At 28.6% G+C, this 19,267-nt stretch overlaps 1 protein-coding gene across 1 annotated transcript in view; it reads left to right on the top strand.

Annotated features, from left to right (window-relative positions):
- The window catches only part of BNIP3 (BCL2 interacting protein 3), a 29,721-nt gene that overhangs the window by 2,260 nt on the left and 8,194 nt on the right, over positions 1 to 19,267 (top strand). Inside the window, exons 2-3 of the mRNA XM_011502003.1 lie at positions 8,643 to 8,808; positions 10,807 to 10,894. Coding sequence (XP_011500305.1) covers positions 8,643 to 8,808; positions 10,807 to 10,894 — 254 coding nt within the window. The remainder of the gene's footprint in view (positions 1 to 8,642; positions 8,809 to 10,806; positions 10,895 to 19,267) is intronic.

Below are 19,267 nucleotides of genomic sequence, written 5' to 3'. Positions count from 1 at the left end.
TGCACAATAATCTATTTCTTTGCTTAATTTATGAGAGTCGAATGTACAAAGAGTATTTTATTTTCAAATGTAGCCTCAAAATGAAATAAAATCGTACGATAATATCGTAAAAAATTATTATTCGTCGTATGAATATAAATTTATATATATAATTGTAATTACTTTGTAAATAAATTGTGAAAATTTCATTAAATTTAAAGCATATAGTAAATCTTATACGAAACAAGATACCAATGAAAAACCAGGGTTCCATCAATTCTTTTATTTGATTTTGAGAAAAAACTCCTTATAGTTACGAAGATTTAAGATATTGCAATTTTGAACTCGCAAATTAAATTATATTCGTTATTATTTTAAAATAATCGGATTATGATATTCTTAAAAATGATGTATAAAATTGAAAATTTCATTCTTTCATATTATATTGTTATTTTATAACTTCGCCTTATTTTTGTTTTAAATTTTATAAAAGTTAGTGTAATATATCTATAGCTGGAATTACATTTGTCGACTTAGTTCTTTTCGATGCCTATCAACTGTTATTCATTCCACATTGGTAAAGTATGAAGTAACTCCAACTAGATCACAAATGTTAAAAGGAAAAAATACTATATTTACTTCGGTGTTCATTCGTAATATGTAGATGCAGTTACTTAGAATAATATACTTACTCTTTAATTTGATTTATTTGTTGTAAACTAACGTTGTTCAAACAATAAAGTGCAACACTTTTTTTAAGTAAATTTATAGAAATAAATTTTTTATATATTATATTATATATAATATATATATATTTATATATAACATATATATTGTTATATATAATATATATATATTTATATATAACATACACATTTTTATTAAAAAAAAAAAAAAAAAGACGACACACATTAAAAAGTATGATTATTTAATACAATTTTACAATATGTAATTTAATACAATATGTATATAATACAATTTTCAATTTCTTAAGATCTCCAAAATAGTTTTACTTCAACGCTTTTTTTTTATCTCGTCTCCGTCTATACTACATTCGTTATTTTTCATACAATTTTAGGAATATCTCTTAATAAAATTATTTTCAACTGGTTGCGCAGGTAGTAAAGATATAAAATTTCCATTGTGACGTTCAAAAAATGCAATTTTTTTTTGCCGATTCCTAATAATTTTCGAAAGAGCCCTGCACTTCCTTTTAATGAAGCTGCATTTATAGCAAATTTGTAACTTACAAGAATAACACGTCATTCGAAATTCGGGAAGGCATAGTAAGAGCAAATAATATCTTAATAACAATACCGTTATTTTAATAACTATACAGTATCATATTCCAATATGTTAAATTGAAACAGGTTAAATTCCATTGAATATTACGCTTTTACTTTTCTTACATATTCATTGTCATATAAATAACAAGCGTCAATGCATATAGTAATATGTGACCAAATTTCTGATGCGATTTGCCCATGCGTAGAGAAATGAGCAGGGCATGTTCTAAGCTAAGGAGGTTACATCTCGTTGTGGTCCGAGGATTGAGAAAAGTAGAGGCGAGGAAGAAAAAGAGAAAAAAAGGTGGAGAGCATTCCGCTGGTACTGTGTTTGTTATTATGGCCGAGGAACATGAGAGAGCTGTTGCTGTCCGGGCGATGCCTCCTTCTACTGCGTCGAAAATTTCTTTCGATTGGGGAATGCCACGGAAGGATGGCCTCTTGTTACTTTCGAAGCAGCGCTGCAAATTATAAGTTCGCAAACTAATCGTTCGAGAAATGCATGTCTATTCTGCTTATGCGTATTGTTACAAATTATTCGATTTCGCAAGGTTTGCTTTTTGGATATTATCGAATCGTAGTGCGCACAAAATAAAATATCCTTGACTGTTTACTTCTATGTCATAGCTGGTCTCACTTACAGAAAGAGACCTTCCCTCCTTTGTTTTCAAACGAAATTGATACTTAAAACCTTTCTGAGCAATTTTTTTTTTTTTTATCTTTTCTTGAAACAAGTCTATGATTCTCGAAACATGTTTTTAATGAGAATATCGTAACATAGTCATAATAATGATTAAATATCTTCAAATTATACGAAATTGTTTTCAATTAACATTTTGCTTTAAAAGCTTATGATTTTTATTAAAAATAAATTAAATAATAATCCGTTAGAAAATTGAGCTGGTGAAAAGCTGTTTGAACAACGATCTCTTGATAAACTCTTTAAAAGAGTAATAAAGGCTTAAGTTTTAAAGGCGAATGTGACATGTGTTGCAGGTAATTGGCATTAAAAACCTGACCTTTTAATTTTTAATATGTTTTATCGTTATTAATATGACAATTTCTTAATTGTTTTACGAAACTTCGAAACTTTGAATAGAGATTGAAGTGCAATAGGCCATTTGCAACGCCAATTAAGAGAAATGATTTATGCGATTTTTGGGGCAAACAATCGAGAGGAAATTAGCGATCAATGAGTGAAAGCGTAAAAGCGGTACAGGTAGATTTTTCAAGCGGACCTCCAAACAAAGAAAAGTCAGGGAAAGGAATTACGCGCAAGGTGATCGTTTTAAACCGATGCTGAAAGGAAGCAGTAGGCCGCAAACAATACGATGGCAGTCCTTCGACGACCTTCACCTCCAGCTGCCGCAGTTATTATGTTTTTGTATTAAAGCAAGCGGTGGTGGGAGTGACGATCGGTATCTTCGGGGTTGATCTAACGGTGGCGCTGCGATGAGTTTTTACAACTCGGTAATTGTTTAAGGGATTAGTCGTCGTCGTATGTTTTGTGATTACGCTATTGTTTACGTTTGCACTTTGATGACTCCCAGTCTGTGCATATAAGCAAACGTTGCAATCCGGCTCGTTAGTTGGACGTGTCCTTTAATTTTTAACGGAGGTCACAATTTCGTCCTCGACAACATTGCTTTATATTCATTGAAAATAACAAATATTTCGAAAGTTCCTCCCAACAGTAATAGAATTCATAAGCTTTCATTGTAAAGATTTCATATAGGATTTATATAACATTTTAAGATACTTTAAAATGAAACATTTTTCAAATCGCTTGCAATTGAAAGGTGGACTTTAAATATGTGATTATAAAATAATGTTGAAGTTGATAAATAATTATAACGCGCAAGATGCTATGATCAATGTTATTTAAAACCATATATTTATTTCTTGAAAAGAGTTTTTGCAATTGATTCAACTGGTTGGTTAATTAATCTTGAATGTTATACTTCTTAAATTTATGTAAAATTTTTTTATGAATATTTGGATTTGTCAATTTAAAGTTTGATATCTCTACGATCATATAGTAATTCATTAATCGTGATATTAATTAATTATCAATATACCCTATTATTAGTAAAGCATACGTCTTAAATTAGACTTATTGCTCGCGTATTCATATAATACGTAGTTATTGAATATTAATAATAATAGGATAGAAGAGCATTATTAATTATAAATACAAACATTTTGTAGAAAAAAAGAAAAAAGAGAAAACCGTTTTATAAACCTTCAAAATTCAAAAGATTATAGAAAAATTATTTATTGTTAAATTAAGTTATTACCAATATTTCTAGATGATAAAAATATGATCTTTCATTGCATACAATATAATTATTTATAAACATGTATGATATAAACTAAAAATAATTATTGTTCTTAATTGTTAGTAATACATTATATTACTTTTTAATAATATTTAAAAGTCGGAACTGTTATTCGTTCATGTTTTAAAAATATTAATTGAGTATAAATAGAAGGAAACTTAGTATATTATGCTACTTATCAGTGCCGTTACAATCGTTATCTGTTATGTTTCTCTCCAAATCAATGCAAAGTCTACATTTTTTTCCATCTTTCATAAACCTTTTGAACACAAAACAATTGTAGTGATATTTGTGTAAAAATTTGCAACAATATCAGCACTTGGACAATTTAAAAAAAAATCTTTACTAATTAGTACAAGTTATGACTAAATATAACTCTGCGTGTCATTAATTGATCGTTTTCTTCAAAATGATGGACTCATGGTAGGTAACTGATGGTAGGTTAACTACCGATGATAAGATGCGATATAATGCAGAATAAAGTCATTTTCTACATATAACAATAATATAAATTATAAAAAAAAACAATAATTTTCAATAAATGGATTTGAACTAATAGCTAATCATTAAGTAATTGTCGAATATAATAAAAATATTCCATTAATTAACACCAACAAAATATTTTAATCAAAGTCGCGTGTTTATAGTTTCTACGTGCTTGGGTAAAATGTACACATAACATAAAATCTTCGCACTATTTCCGTTCTGTTACAGGAAAGATTTACATGTATGAAAATTAAAATATTAAAATATTCAAATAAATGAATGAAGCCTGTAAACAAACTGGATCTGTCGGTCCAACCGTCAATGTATAAAGCGGAAGCTCGCCATGACTCGCATGGGATTTCGATGAATCGCTATTGCATTAGCGTATATCATCCCTACTTAGCTTTCCTTCAAGCTCAAGACAAAAGAGGCCGCCGTGATAAAGTTTCTCGCTCAATGTACGTGCTCTCCTTGGTTGGTTTTAGCCTCTTCTGTTACTTTATAAGGCAACTGGGCCTCATACGTGACAATCGACAGGATCACAACGGCACGATATTCAACCTTCTAAGCTATTACATTCATTAGAGCGGCGTATGATATAAGTTACCATTTTCTCATTATTGATACATTTTAGATTCTTTCGCTCCCTGAATAACAACAATTAAACATTCATTTTTTACGAATTTGTAAATGCATGGATCTTGAAATGGATTATAAATTGCTAATTCCATTGAATTTCCATTTGACTGATCCATTGAACTGCTGCTAATTTTGTATTTCATGGAGAAGTATCATTCAGAGATTCGCTTATCAAGTGTTATCTTGGCGATGATGAGGACAGATAACATTTACGCAGGCACTAGGGGAAAAATTAGGGAATATATTGAAGAAGATTGTTGAAATAAAGAGACGAGAAATGATAATCCGACTTACTTCGTTGTTTGAATTCATATTTAAGTATATGGTACAAGTAAAATTATTTATTAGCAGAAAAAATTCTTGTGTATAGTCATGTCATTGACAGATCAGTGATTTTAAATACCAAATATTAAACTGCCGGTTAGCTAAATAAAGTATCGGTAGATTTATTCTAATTAATCTTTCAACGTAATTCAATGTTCGATGTACTATGTAATTTCCTATTTAATTGGTTAGCGGAATTATCTATATGCTATAAAGTATAATTTTATGATGTCTTGTAGATCTAAAAATTTGGTAAATATATTATATAAACAATTGAGGTAAAAATTTTCACAAAATATTTTCTTTATTTAAAGGATGCAAACTTAGAAATTATTATTCATACCTTAATGAGATCACCAATGCTCTAGTCAATTAGTCACTTTCATTTATTATCTATTTACAAAATAAAGATGGGTTATCGCATGTAAATTGCAGAAAAACAAAAAGTATTACCATTATTATATTATTACGTTTTGTCAGGCGCGCAATCTGCACTTCCTGTACAGACGCCTCAATTGAAGCAACAAAGACAAAAAACAAGTCGGTACGAAGTGTAGAGGACACAGATGCAGTATCTGTCTCTTTTTCTCCGAGTGCTCGACTATTTTTGTATGTGAAAGTTTATTGGATGATTTAATTAATTGGGCTTACGGTACTAGTAGATTCATTGAGCTTATGATTGATACGCGCGGCTCCCCTCCCCCCACCTCCACTACTTTGACGACGAATCGTCGATTATGCTAACCAAAAGTTCTCAAAGAAGAAAGTCTCCAGATTTTACTTTTTAATTTCTTGCATATCTTTTTTAGTTTTTTTTTAAAAAGTATTTATATTTTCATTACCATGTGATTAATCATACTTAAATTAATTTTTTTTTAATCTGTAATTCATTGCAAAAGCTTGAACAGTATTAGAATAGTTATACTGAAATTCTCAAATAGAACTCTAATGATAACCGATCTGCAATTTCAGTAAACTTTAAACAATTATCACACCACTACAAATTTAAAGTATTAAATAAAATATACTAATGTAGGAAATACAAATATAACTTTTATATCTAGCAGTTAATTTTTCAAAATTCATGTTTACAAATCATAAAATAATTTAAAAAATACATGTAGGTATATTATAAAGGATAATTTATGAAATTGTATAATAGCTTATTTCTTAAAATTAAAATTTGTCTTAGCATTCATAATTTAAAAAATTACTTACTTAATTATTAATTATTAGAGTCAAAGTAAGATCATAATTACAATATTTTTAATTTGGCATAATATTATCAATATGATATCACTCCATTGTTCATTATTTCAATACAAAAGATAATTGATTATAATTGAATATATAGGCGAAATGAAAGATCAAATTTTTTGAAAATGTTATTATTTTTCAAGATTTGGAATGCAATATAATATATTTCTAAAGTTCGTTATTATTTATATAATTTTTATGTTTAAGGCTTGAGTCTAGGCAACATACTTGACAATCATATTTTTTAATATTTATAAGTTTTTGCATATTTAGCCTGTTGCTTTTAATATAGTATGTCCTATAGATTTATATTTAGTCAGAAACATGTGTTGATATTTCTCTTTGAGTGGAGCATTCATATATTATATATAATCATAGCATAAGTACTGTGTTATGCATTCGTTCACTTTTACTCTTGGGAAAGGGCAGACGAGTGTTTTTGATTCGTTTAAAGTTGTGGACAGAAAGAGAGAAAAAATGAAAGTGATTACTTACTAGTCGTGAAGCTCATCACGTACGAAACTTGCACACTCATTACACTGTCTGTAGTTGCTAGGGATAATCTCTTTACTCTCTTTCGTATTAAATATTTCGTCAAGTTTTAGAGCAATTATTTGACGAATAAGATTGTTTACGGTAGCGTATGTTGGGCAAGTAATTCACATATTGAATTATTCTAATAAAAGTGTACATATATAGGTAGTCTTAAAAGTATTACAAATGCTAATAACATTGTTCTGAAAATGCCAATAAATTAAAAGGAGTCGAAGAAATACAGCATTAAAACATTAAACTACAATTAAAATTAGCTTCGTGCACTGTGTAAGAAATAGAATGGTTTTACGACGCATATAGAAATTTAGTATTTATATTTTGTCCAAAATTTAGTTCCAAGAAACCACAATATTAACGATCGTGCCATTTGCAGATATTAACGAAACTAAACATAAAATATAGACTTTGCTTTTGTGATAAAAATCCGGATGTTACGTTTAAAAATATAAAATATTATCAATTTGTAGATAATATTTCTCGTACAGACGATATATATTATATATTATATATAAAAAAAAATAATTTTACGTGTATAATATTAAAAAAATTAAAAAAAATTTTTTTAATCTTTACTTTCTGAATGATTATATATAAATGATATAATTTATTTATCATTTTATCAGTATATCATTATCAAATATAAATTGTATTTTGAATTATTTTTTGTTTGTTTGTTTATATTCAATTATACGTTTATATAACTGAAATTTGTATTTTCGATTAATAAAATGAAATTTACATAACACGTGCTCTTACTGTATAATTTTTAATACGGATTTGTCTTTTTTGTTGAATAGTTGAAGGGGACTACTCCTTGACATAGCGATTCCTTTGTGCATGAATTGTTATATGAATTATGGAATGAAAGTTCGGTGTAAGAATTTTTTTGTGGATTATTGAAAACATTGGTATCTAACATCTCTCTAGTTATTTATAAATAAAGTTGACATTACCATAGTGTCTAAAATTAAGTATAAATATTCTTGATAATTTATTATTTATTATGATAGTATTTTTATGAAAATACAAATTAAAAAATCGCTTGAAAAATTGTTTGAAATAAAAACGAGACAATATTAGAAAGGAATCGTTTATTATTAGCGATAAAAGCTTTAACTTTATCAAATACATAAAGTAAATATTAATTTTTAATTAACATTCGAATAAATGTTTTTAATATTTTATATCATTTGACAAATTTGTAGTCATAAATTTATCAACTTTTTAAATTACTTCACAATTCGGATAGAATCGACCATTTACTATTATAGGGTCGTCGTTTTTCTCGGCTAATTAAAAAATAACCGATTAACATGGAATTAAGTATTACGGTAATAATGCTCACAAATTGTATGACCTCATCTATCTTTCACTATAATACAAAATATATTAAAAAATAATGTGTAAAGTGAATATCAATAAAAATTGGCAATACTGTGCGATATCAATGAAATTTGAACTTTTTATTGGAGCAACAAGTTGACGACCGTTGATCATGAAATACGAGATATCGGAATTAATAACGTGTCTCTTATTAATATTGAGTAAAATAAATTTCTTAACAGAAGGTAGGAGGCGAGTAAGCTGTACTTGATGTAATACCAATCTTTAGATTGAATTGCATATTCAAGATTATCTCTAAATAAGTGAGCTGTACCGTTATTCACACAAAACCGTTCGGCTTTTCAGTATAAGAGTTACAAAAAACGACTCTCAAGTAAATAGAGCCACAACAAATCGTACGATTAATAATTTATATTTGATTGTTTTTTTGCAGAGTCATGGGTGTTATGCCCAACCCCGGTCGACCGAATTACGCCACTGCCGTTTGGCAGTGGTGGCGAGGAGTTCCTGCGGCTCCTGAGGGATGCTCAGAGGGACTCGGCCCATTCCTCGGCCCGACACTCGCTCGCCTCCTCGCGACGTGATACTCCGCGCGACAGGTGAGAAATTGCCCAGGCGCTTTAAATTATTCGATATTCAATTTAAATTAATTGATAACTGAAGGCTTGCAACTGTGATAGGCGGTGAATTGTAGAGGCAGCGGATATTCCAGCATACTAGAGCAACCTCATAATTAATCGACGCGCGTACTTTAATGCTTCTTAAGTTTTCTCGCGGTTTCTGAAAAATGCTCGATAAAGTGCGGCTATGCATTGCAAGCTATTAATATAGTTAATCGGAGACTGTTTGATGAATTTCATAAAATGGAATGAGATTTCTTTTAACGTTAAATGTTCAACGCCAACCAGTTACGACATTGCACTATTATTAAATGATATATATGACTAATTATCATGAGAAATATATTTTCGATTTTTTTTTTAAATACAATTCATTGTTCTACTATTTAGATTTCAGGGCTTAAAAATTGAGTATTCTTAATAAGGATTTATACGAAGTAGAAAATGGATGGAAAAAAGAAAAGTAATATATTCCGCATGATCCATCGTTAGAATAATATTATTTATTTTGGTTAATGTAGTTGAGTTTTTCAAGTGCTAAATGCAAGTATTATACATTGAATTTGAACTGTATAAGAATATTTACAGTTAAGCATTATCTCAGATCTCTTTCAAAAACTTCCACGTACAATGCATTTGACATTAATTCGCATAATCAGTCCGACAGTTGTTACATGGCTTTCACGAAGGTGAAAAGGAAAAAGACCAATTTTATCGTGCATCTTGTAAATTCTATATCGTGGAAAATGTTCACTTTAACTCATTCATCTAAATGACAGGGTTTATATAAGTTATGCAATAATCATTTACACTTGACCATTGAAATAAACGCATTTAAATAAAGAAAGGCAATCGATAACAATCTATCTTCATAGTCTTTGATAACTTGATAAATTCACGTTGAGCTGAATTATCTTGATATTTACAATATCATGTTCGTATTATGAGTGTATTATATTGTGTGCATTGAATCATTTAACGAATGATCAAAGGTAATCTTCCTATTAGCTCTTCGTGTTCGGAAAAAACGAAAATTAAGAGACTTCGTTCTATAATAATATTGTATCTTTATTATGTGTTCTCTTTACAACTTATAGCTGGATAATATAACTTTTTTTAAATGTAGGCTGTGGTTTGCCCCAAATACGCAAACGCTCAGTTGTTTCGCGGTGAGTAAAAGCCAAAGCGATATATGCACGCAATTGCGAAAGTGGTTTTGTAGTCGTATGAAGTTGTCCCTAAGGTGGAAGATAATCTCACATCTTTTGCGTTTATCTTCAATATTTCATTCATTTTATTCCGATCGTAAATACCGCTATTATGGCTTTTGTTCAAATATATAATAATAGTATTAAATAATCAAAGTATCATAATTACAATATTACACTATTACAATATTACATAATTACAAAGTAATATAATATCGATAAAGCTGGATTATTGGACGATGAAAACAAAATTCATTTAATTATCACTAATTTTTGTAACAAAGCGATGGCAACAATAAGAAAGTGTTTGTTTGTATTTTATCCTTGAATTATAAAAAGTTTTAAGTGTGCTTGACAATTTATCTTAATATCCGTTGTATTTAATGACAATGATGGCAGACCGCAAGTCTAACGTTAAGAAATTGTACTATTTTGTGTGAATGCGTGTAGATTAGGGGATGATTCTCGTTACACAAAAGCGAGTTAAAGTACATCATTCATTAACACAGGATGAGCATTTTACAATTCTATGAATGTTATTTAATTCATTCTGCACAGACTTACTTACATTGCCTGATTTACAATAACTTTCACCGTTTGTCCTATATTTAAAATAAGCATTTAAAATTAAACGATACAGATTTCGTTAATTTTTTTTTTTTAATCTTATTGATATTTCTATAAAATAGACAATGCTTTGCTCCAAATATTTCGAATTAAAAATACTATATCAATGTTATTAATTATTAATCTTTCGTTAATATTTCAGTCCCAAGAGTCCTCCAAATAGTCCGAATACGGAATTATCGACTGAAGATGAGTTAAAAGGAGTCTACATTAATCACACTACCCAAAAGGTTGGTTTAACTTTATTCTTATATTATTGTGCATTTAAATCGTGCTAAAGTATTGTCGAAACAGACGTTAAATATAAATAAATGAAAACAAATGTTTTTAACAATCAATAGTGTTTAGTGTAATAGTAGGTAAAAGTATTATTTTTATGACTGTCTATTAGAAGTTTAATTTCTTATTTAATGAACCTATAAAATACTTAATTACATTTATGTAAAAGTATGTAAAAACTTACTTTAAAATACAACTGATATTTCATATTTTTAATTTTCAAGAATGTTTGTGCAAATTTTTTTTTATAAAATCTTAGATAATTTGATCATCGGTGATATTCTTGATTTATATTTTTGACAATAATTATTGATTTCTAGACCTTTTTTGAAAATCCTGTCTAAAAGTATCTTTTCCAAAAGTATTTCTAAAAGTACTTACAAAATAACAAGAAAGTGTTTTATCGTTCAGGGGCGATTATAAATATTAATAGTATGTAATTTTTGCAGGCAATAATTGAAAGAAATAAGCTTTTAAAGCTGTATAACGAATTTAATAAGTAAATTTTTTTGTATTTGGTACAAATCGAATTACATTGAATTATTTCGATTATTATAGTATAATAAAGACTAATATTATGATGAAAGCTTTTAATTACTTTTTAATTAATTATTGTTCCCTAAAAAGTTTGGTAATACTAAAAACTGCGTTTTCTATCTGTTCTAATAATAAACGTTGAAAATTTAAATGACATAAGATGTTGTTATAGTAAACTCGAACAAAGAGCTGTAGAACATTTGTTATTGCTACAATATTCACATTAGAGCAGATAATCTAGCGGCTAATCTCATTAGAAGAGATTTTTTTAATGTACAAAGAGAGTAAGGACAAAGGAGTGGGCACAGTTGATAAAATATATAAAACTTGAGGGCTCTGTATCAAATACATTTTTTCTTTTTATTTTCTTACATCAAGTGGTAAATGAACTTTAGCAATTCCGCACGTATCACATATAATTATGCACAGATCTGTCATCGGATAGACATCAGGGACGTACTGTGAACGTGGAATCGTACACGCACATATATAGATACATTTTCGAGGTAATTGCGACGCATGTAATACAAACTCCAGTAAATAGAGCGAAACTTAGCAAATATTAAATCGATGGAATATTAATCTTTCTTAAAAAACCGTGGTTTTATTTTTACAACTTGTCGCACAAGTGGAAATAAAGGAAACGGAAACAGAGAATATTGGTAAGAAAACGTAATCTCTTTATTTTTCGGTAATTGGATTGTGTCAATGAAAGTGTTTATTATTGATTATTTAATTGTAAACGATTTTTAATGATGAGTAACAAGAGTAGAGGTTAACACAAAATCTTTGTAAATCCAAAGTTCATTTTATTATACAAATTAATAGAGCTTAAATAACGTTATTGATAATATATGAAAAGAATATTATATAATTATGAGAAATGGTATTACGGGAAAACAAATGTACCTATGGTTATTAAATCATAATTATTACACGATATTCGCCATATTTATAATGGTATATAAGCTAAGGCATTTTTTTTTAATTTTGAGTGTCATATAATACACAATATATATTTATTATTTATATATTATTTTTCATTAGATGATAATAAAATTTATATATATTTAAAATATTTTTTATAGCTAAGTACATATTTTACAATAAAACATTTTACATTAATTTTCATATATTTTTACGATAAAATAAAAGATAAAAGATAACTATTTAGAAAGTCTGTATATGCTGTTATTTATCATCGAATATGAATTGTTTGATAACTGTTAACTGTAAAAAATCCAGTTCAAATATAGATATCGTAGCACCGCCGTAATTTTATTATTAATATTTATATCGTGTGATCGTTCGTGAATAATCCTTTGTGTTTGCTCAATTTTAAATGACGAAACAATGGGCTTAGTTGATTGGCATATTCGTAATTTTATTATTTAGAACGCTTAGCACTTAAGTGAAATCAACACAAACTCAAAACAGATATTTTCTTTGATATCCTCTCCACAAAGAAGATTCAGTTGACTTGAAAGATTATGCGATTTATACGACAATATGATGAATCATATTAAGTATTTAATTACGTCGTATTTTCTGATTTTACTATGTTTTTCTATGGAATGCTTCTTCATTACACAAACTAATAAATTTCTGCCATTGAACGTTAAAAGCCACGAGTTTATACCACACATGCATTTGAAAATAAAAAACCCATAATGATATAATTTGTATCAAGTATTTCTTCAATTTTCGATAAAAAAAATTACGCCTAATATTGTATGTACCAAAACAAATATTTCATACAATATACCTCGTCCACATTTAAGATCCACTTACTAAAAAATATTAAACAAAAATGTCTAATACTACACTTTGTGACTTCAAAATTACTGAGAACGGAAAGTTATATTTGCATTGTTGTATGTACATTGTTAGAAAGATATAGGCGCGCCAAAACAAAACAAAACAAACAAAAAAAAAACAAAAAAACAACAGAATAGTATATTTTTATTTCACTTCATAACATTCATTTTTCGTCGAATGCACAAAAATTATTTGGGTAAATTTCTCTTGTTTTAATTACTTATAAAATTAAGTTATTAATCAAATTAAATATATATATATATATATATATATATATATATATATATATATATATATATATAAATAGCCTTTAGTAATAAAAGTTTGTAAGTTTTTAAAAAATATTTAAAAATGTGATGTGCACTTTGACTGCTGAATGTATACATTTTTTAGATTAAATTTAATTGTCTTCCAAAATATTGGATTAGCTATCAATCAATATTGGTGTACATTGATAGAAATTGTATTGTTAATGTTGATAGAAATTTTAGCACTTGAAAAATAATAACATTATCTGGATTAGTTACAATAATCAATTTTTTTTAATCTTTTTAATAAAATTAATTTTATAATTTATTACTTGTATTTGCTGTTTATTCGTAATCTTGAAATTTATTTTAAAGTCATGCACAGATTGAATGTCATAAAAATGTAAACGAAGTATATTTTTAACATATTTACTACTAAAAAAATTTTGTAAACATCGTAACGATATTTGTTATAAAATCTTAATATTTGTTTGAAAATTACTTTTATTAAAAATTTAAAAACTATTATTAAAGGAATAATTTATCATTTTTCAACGCGTTTGCCATTAAAACAATGCCGTTATTTCTCATTATTAATTCTCTAGCCAATTTTATAATTTAGTATTTTGTTTTAATTCTGCCTGATTGCTAGCGATAATAAACTATAATCTAAATGTTTAATGCAAATTCTCAGGTGTAGTTATTTTATTTAATGAAAATTGAAAAACAATTATTTTGTTTGAAATATATAATCTGAATATATAAATAAATCACAGTATATCGACAATTAGATTAAGCAGTGTCCTACATAACACAAACAGATAAAATTTGTTTCTATAAATGGTAATTGTTACGCGCGGGGGGAGGGGGTCTGGAAAAAAATAGGTGCAACGGGATGAAACGAAGCGTAATATTTGAGAATTAGTAATTCGAAGCAATGGAATGTAATGGCTGAGATAAATTACGTGAATATCTGTAATTTTCTATTGGACACAAGAGAAAAGTAGATATACAACTAAAAAAACCGGTCCATCGTACGTTCGACAATAAAAACAGAAAAGAACAGTATACGTCTTTCCCCTTTTGTCGAGCCACTGATGCGTAATTTCTAGCCATACAAGGTTGCGATCCAGTCGATCCATGGCGAGCGACTGCTATGGTTCCGTTTAACTTCGCAATGCATTCGCGGGACGAATTTTCTATATGATACTGATACTCGAATTTGAATAATTTACTCGATTTTAAAGTCAATCGAGACCGTGAGATCTCATATTGGTCATTCTTTGAGCGTTAATCATGCAAATTGGAACCGATGGGCTTACCACAGTTCCTTCCTTGTTGCAGCTAATCAATGCCTCTAAGAATTACAAACTCGATCTTGGTTTTTGATAATGCCCACTGGATCCTGGTAGCGACTGATCGAAGGTCGCACTTTTGCTTGGCTGCACGATGTCCATGATCTTTGTGATCTCCGTCATCTCCGTCATCTCCGTGATTCTGAAAAAGACTATGGTTATGACGAGTAACGAAGCGCCGCTCGTGCTTTGGTTGACCCTTGGAAGGTTGATAACGGCTGATCGATCCCCACTGCCGGGGCCCTGCTTACATTTGCCTGTTTGCAGCTTTATTTTGCTCATGCACGAGTAATCTGGCCGCTCAGCTGCTTGTTGATTCGGTGGAGGGATTATGTCGCCGCGTGTGGGCGCCTCCTGTCCTACATTTTTAATCACAGCATTGTGCGCTCCATCTATAAGAATTCTTTTCTCTCTCTCTCTCTCTCTCTCTCTCTCTCTCTCTCTCTCTCTCTCTCTCGGTTTTGTTATTATCCTAATGTCGAGTTCTAACGCCAAGACCGTTGCCTTTGTGTATTATCATTACGTCATTTACCAATAATCACCGGCTACTATTAAGTCATCTGTATGTTATATATTCACGTATTCTTGTGTTTATTCATTCAATCTTCGCACACATCGTTATAAACTTGACTTGATACTGGCAAATGCGAAATTCCATTTTTAGATATTATTCATAAATTAAGTATGGAGAAGGTGTGGACTTTGAAAGATTTGCGGGTACTTTAAATGTTTCTTTGTATAATATAAGTCTGATAATGAAGCTGATATTGCCATAAAGTAATATAGCATATAACTTATTACAATATATTGTGTCCTTTAAAATATAAGATTGAAAACTTAATAAAATAGTAAAAATTTACCATAATGATGTGTTAAAATATATTAGGAAATAAAAATGGATTTTAAAGATTAATTCACTTTTACTCAATTTTTTTAACCTTACAATTCGTCATTTTAAAGATAAAATTTTATTTTGAAATAATCTTATTCGAGATTATTATGCGATTGTGCACTGCTACTTGCACATAATACCAATCATACTCATAATTATGAGGATTTATAAAAATAGAATTTTAATCGAATAATTTAATATATCTTCAATTTAATAGAATCAATTGATCTTATTATTAGATTATAAGAAAATTATACTTTTCTTTCAAGACGTAATATTTTCCCTTAGTTCTTAAAATGACAAAATAGATTCAAATACAGTAAAGCGGTTGATGCAAAGTAATTATTATCGTTTCATTTTTATCTGCTTATAAAGAAATGGATTTTGGATTTTCCGTTTTGTAGAACTCATTAATGATTTTTATCTCGAGACTCCATTGGTAATGATACTTGATCAATCGGCAGTTAAACAACTTTTCATTGAAAATATGTCATAGGGGAAATTAAGGTTATTGTAAAACGTGTGAAACCGTATTAAAATATAATTGATTTTTATTTCAAAAAATATATTGAGAAGTCTGATTTCAATGCATGTGAAACCAGATGAAGCTTTCACTTCGAATTAATAAATTGTCAATAATTGCGATCAATCATTAACTATCGACACAATACAGTTTCACAACAAGGAGTGGAAGTACAGACATTAAGATCTAAGGAGTGCTCACACTTCCAAGTTTATTTATCTTTGCATCTACACGGTGACACTTAAAATACGTTAGCGTTCGCTTTTTTCATATATCTCCACGAGTCGTCATTCTTCTTGACATTCCATAAGCGCGCGTTTCTAGACAATTGCAAAGTGATGCGTATCGACACGTGTATTGCATGTTTATAATTACTCACGCCTTTAGCTATATTATCGTGAGTTTCTGGGCTAATTTTTTAAGAATTTGTACATTTACCTTGAAATATGATTAAAATATAAAATATGTAATTGCTTTCTGTTTCTTAAGTTAATAATAGCTATTGATTGTTTCTGATTGCACATCGATTCTTTTTACAATACATATTCATTTATTTAATGCAACAATAAAAGTTATCTGCTTATGATGGTAATTTTTACAATTCAAATGTGCTGGAAAGTGTGAATTTCTCGAACAAGCGCAGAATAGTTTTGTAAAACTGCAGAAATGAAAAAGAGTCCTGTATTCACATATAATATTTTGAAATAAATGAAAAATCCTAAAAGTTATCGTTAGTTATATGGTATTGAATAATTTAGATTTTTAAAATTATCAATGAAAATTCTTTAAAATAATTTTATTTTAAATGATAGTAATTATTCATACATTTTATAAGAATACCGCTTCCTTCCCTTTAATTAACGAATGATCAGGATATTTAATCGATTGTAAATACTTATTAAAATATTTTTTGATAGATAATATATATTGATTTCTATTTTTTAATATTTATTTAACAATTTAGTAATATCTAATTATATTTATAATGGCAGAGATAAGACGATACAAAGAAACGAAAGATATCAGCTTCATTTTTCTAATTCATATTTTATCTTCATCGACAGAATTTACCAAGTGTTATAAAGCGGAATACTATATTCTATTTACTGGAATTATTCTTTAATTTAATTCTTTAATCATTCAATTTTATATTGAAATACAAGGATTTAATTTATAAAATAATAATTTTATGATTTTTTTTTTATTTGTACAAATAATTAAGTAGTTAGAATATTTATTTTTAACTGAACTAACTTTATGATTTAAAAAATTGTAAACAAAGGAAAATATAATCATTAAGTCTTAAGCAACGATTTTTTGTATGCAAATGAGAAATTTAATGTTGATGCGAAAGAAACACGCGAAAAAAAATGTAATTTGAGAATAATATTGAAATTACCTAAAAGCTAATAATTGATGTTATGATAAACCTTACGTGTAAACTTAGTTCCATTGCATTGTAGTACGTCATTGCACTCAAATTCTTCCACATAATGAAATCGGCAGTAGTGAAGTTAAAAGTGTGGAAAAAATGAAAGATAGTATCAATACTTAACGTTTAACAGTTGAAGGTTTAGGTTGAAGAATGTACTTTAAAAGATTTTTCATTATTATTCTTTTCTTATTGAATTCTAGTTTACTTATAATTGCATGCTCATTATTATGTACTGATGTATCAAATTTAGAACAGCAGGACAATCGATATTGACAATGACGGAACTATTTTTTATAATAAAAATTATTTTTATTATTTTATTTACATGAAGGTAGAAAGTAACTGTAGATTGTTCGTTAATTTATACCAGCAAAATTATAAATAGGTCTTACGTGCCTACTTATACTGTGCGTGTGGTAAAACAAAGTGAATTATAAAGTAAAGATAAATTGAAAGGTTTTCTTCTTCTCACAATGGATATAATCAGAATGTCTTATCATCTGCTCTTTCTTTTAAAAACATTTTATTTTTAAAGCCAGATTAATAAACATTGGAACGAAGTTAGATATTTGTAGTATACAGGTGTTTAATACGAAGCGAAATTGTTTTTGTACATAACTAATCGTTTCAAAATTTTCATAATTAGCATTTACATTTTATAGAAATATATTTTTCAAACGTTACAATGGTCTCAAACGTGCTAATAAAATAAATAAAATAAATATAAATGAACTAGGCGCATTAATAAACGTAATAAGGCGATTGAATTTCAATTGGAAGAATAAAACTGTTTTGTGGAATTGAAACTCTGCGTTTGATATTGTGCCTTTGCCTACAGTATATGCCTTTTCCTTAGTTTTAATTTAATACTGACTTTCAATATCACTGGGTGAATAAATTCTATTTTAATTTAATGCAATTCAGATTTTAATGCTAAAATAGAAAGTTATTCTTTATATACGTACCGGCTAATATAGCAAGGGTATCTGTTTGGATTTTATTTGGTTTCGAATCATAGTTAGTTGTATTCTGTTGCTCTCCCTGTTGTCCCCGAGACGCTCATCTTTCGCATTCGATACGTCGTTTCGAAATCACGAGGGCAATGATAACGTTGCTGTTGCTGTTGCTATTTACAAGTTGGTAAACATAGAAGGCTTTTGTATTCCTGCAAGCATGTGTGTGTCGAGGGGGCAAATGTTAATGCACTTGCAGTGGTGAACGGCGGCCTTGACAATGCGTCCATCTCCTGCCGAGTTGCCCTCAATATCGCGTGACGCAGAGTTTTTTCTCGCACGTTTCCTACGCCGTTTCCAGAAACGTCTCATTCGATATTTTTGTATTATCGAAATTGATGTTTATTTACTCGCTTATCAACGTCATGCTCTTGGATGAGAGCTTAATATTGTCTGAATTTGGTTGAACTATTTAGATTGAATGTTTAATTCCCAGGGGCTTCCGTTAATTAAATATGAACATTGTGCGTATATTATCTTTGTTATTTAACTTATTAGGGAAA

Source organism: Ceratosolen solmsi, unplaced genomic scaffold, assembly GCF_000503995.2.
Source record: "Ceratosolen solmsi marchali unplaced genomic scaffold, CerSol_1.0 scaffold10, whole genome shotgun sequence".
NCBI classification, from domain to species: domain Eukaryota; kingdom Metazoa; phylum Arthropoda; class Insecta; order Hymenoptera; family Agaonidae; genus Ceratosolen; species Ceratosolen solmsi.
This window is presented reverse-complemented; position numbering and strand designations above follow the sequence as displayed.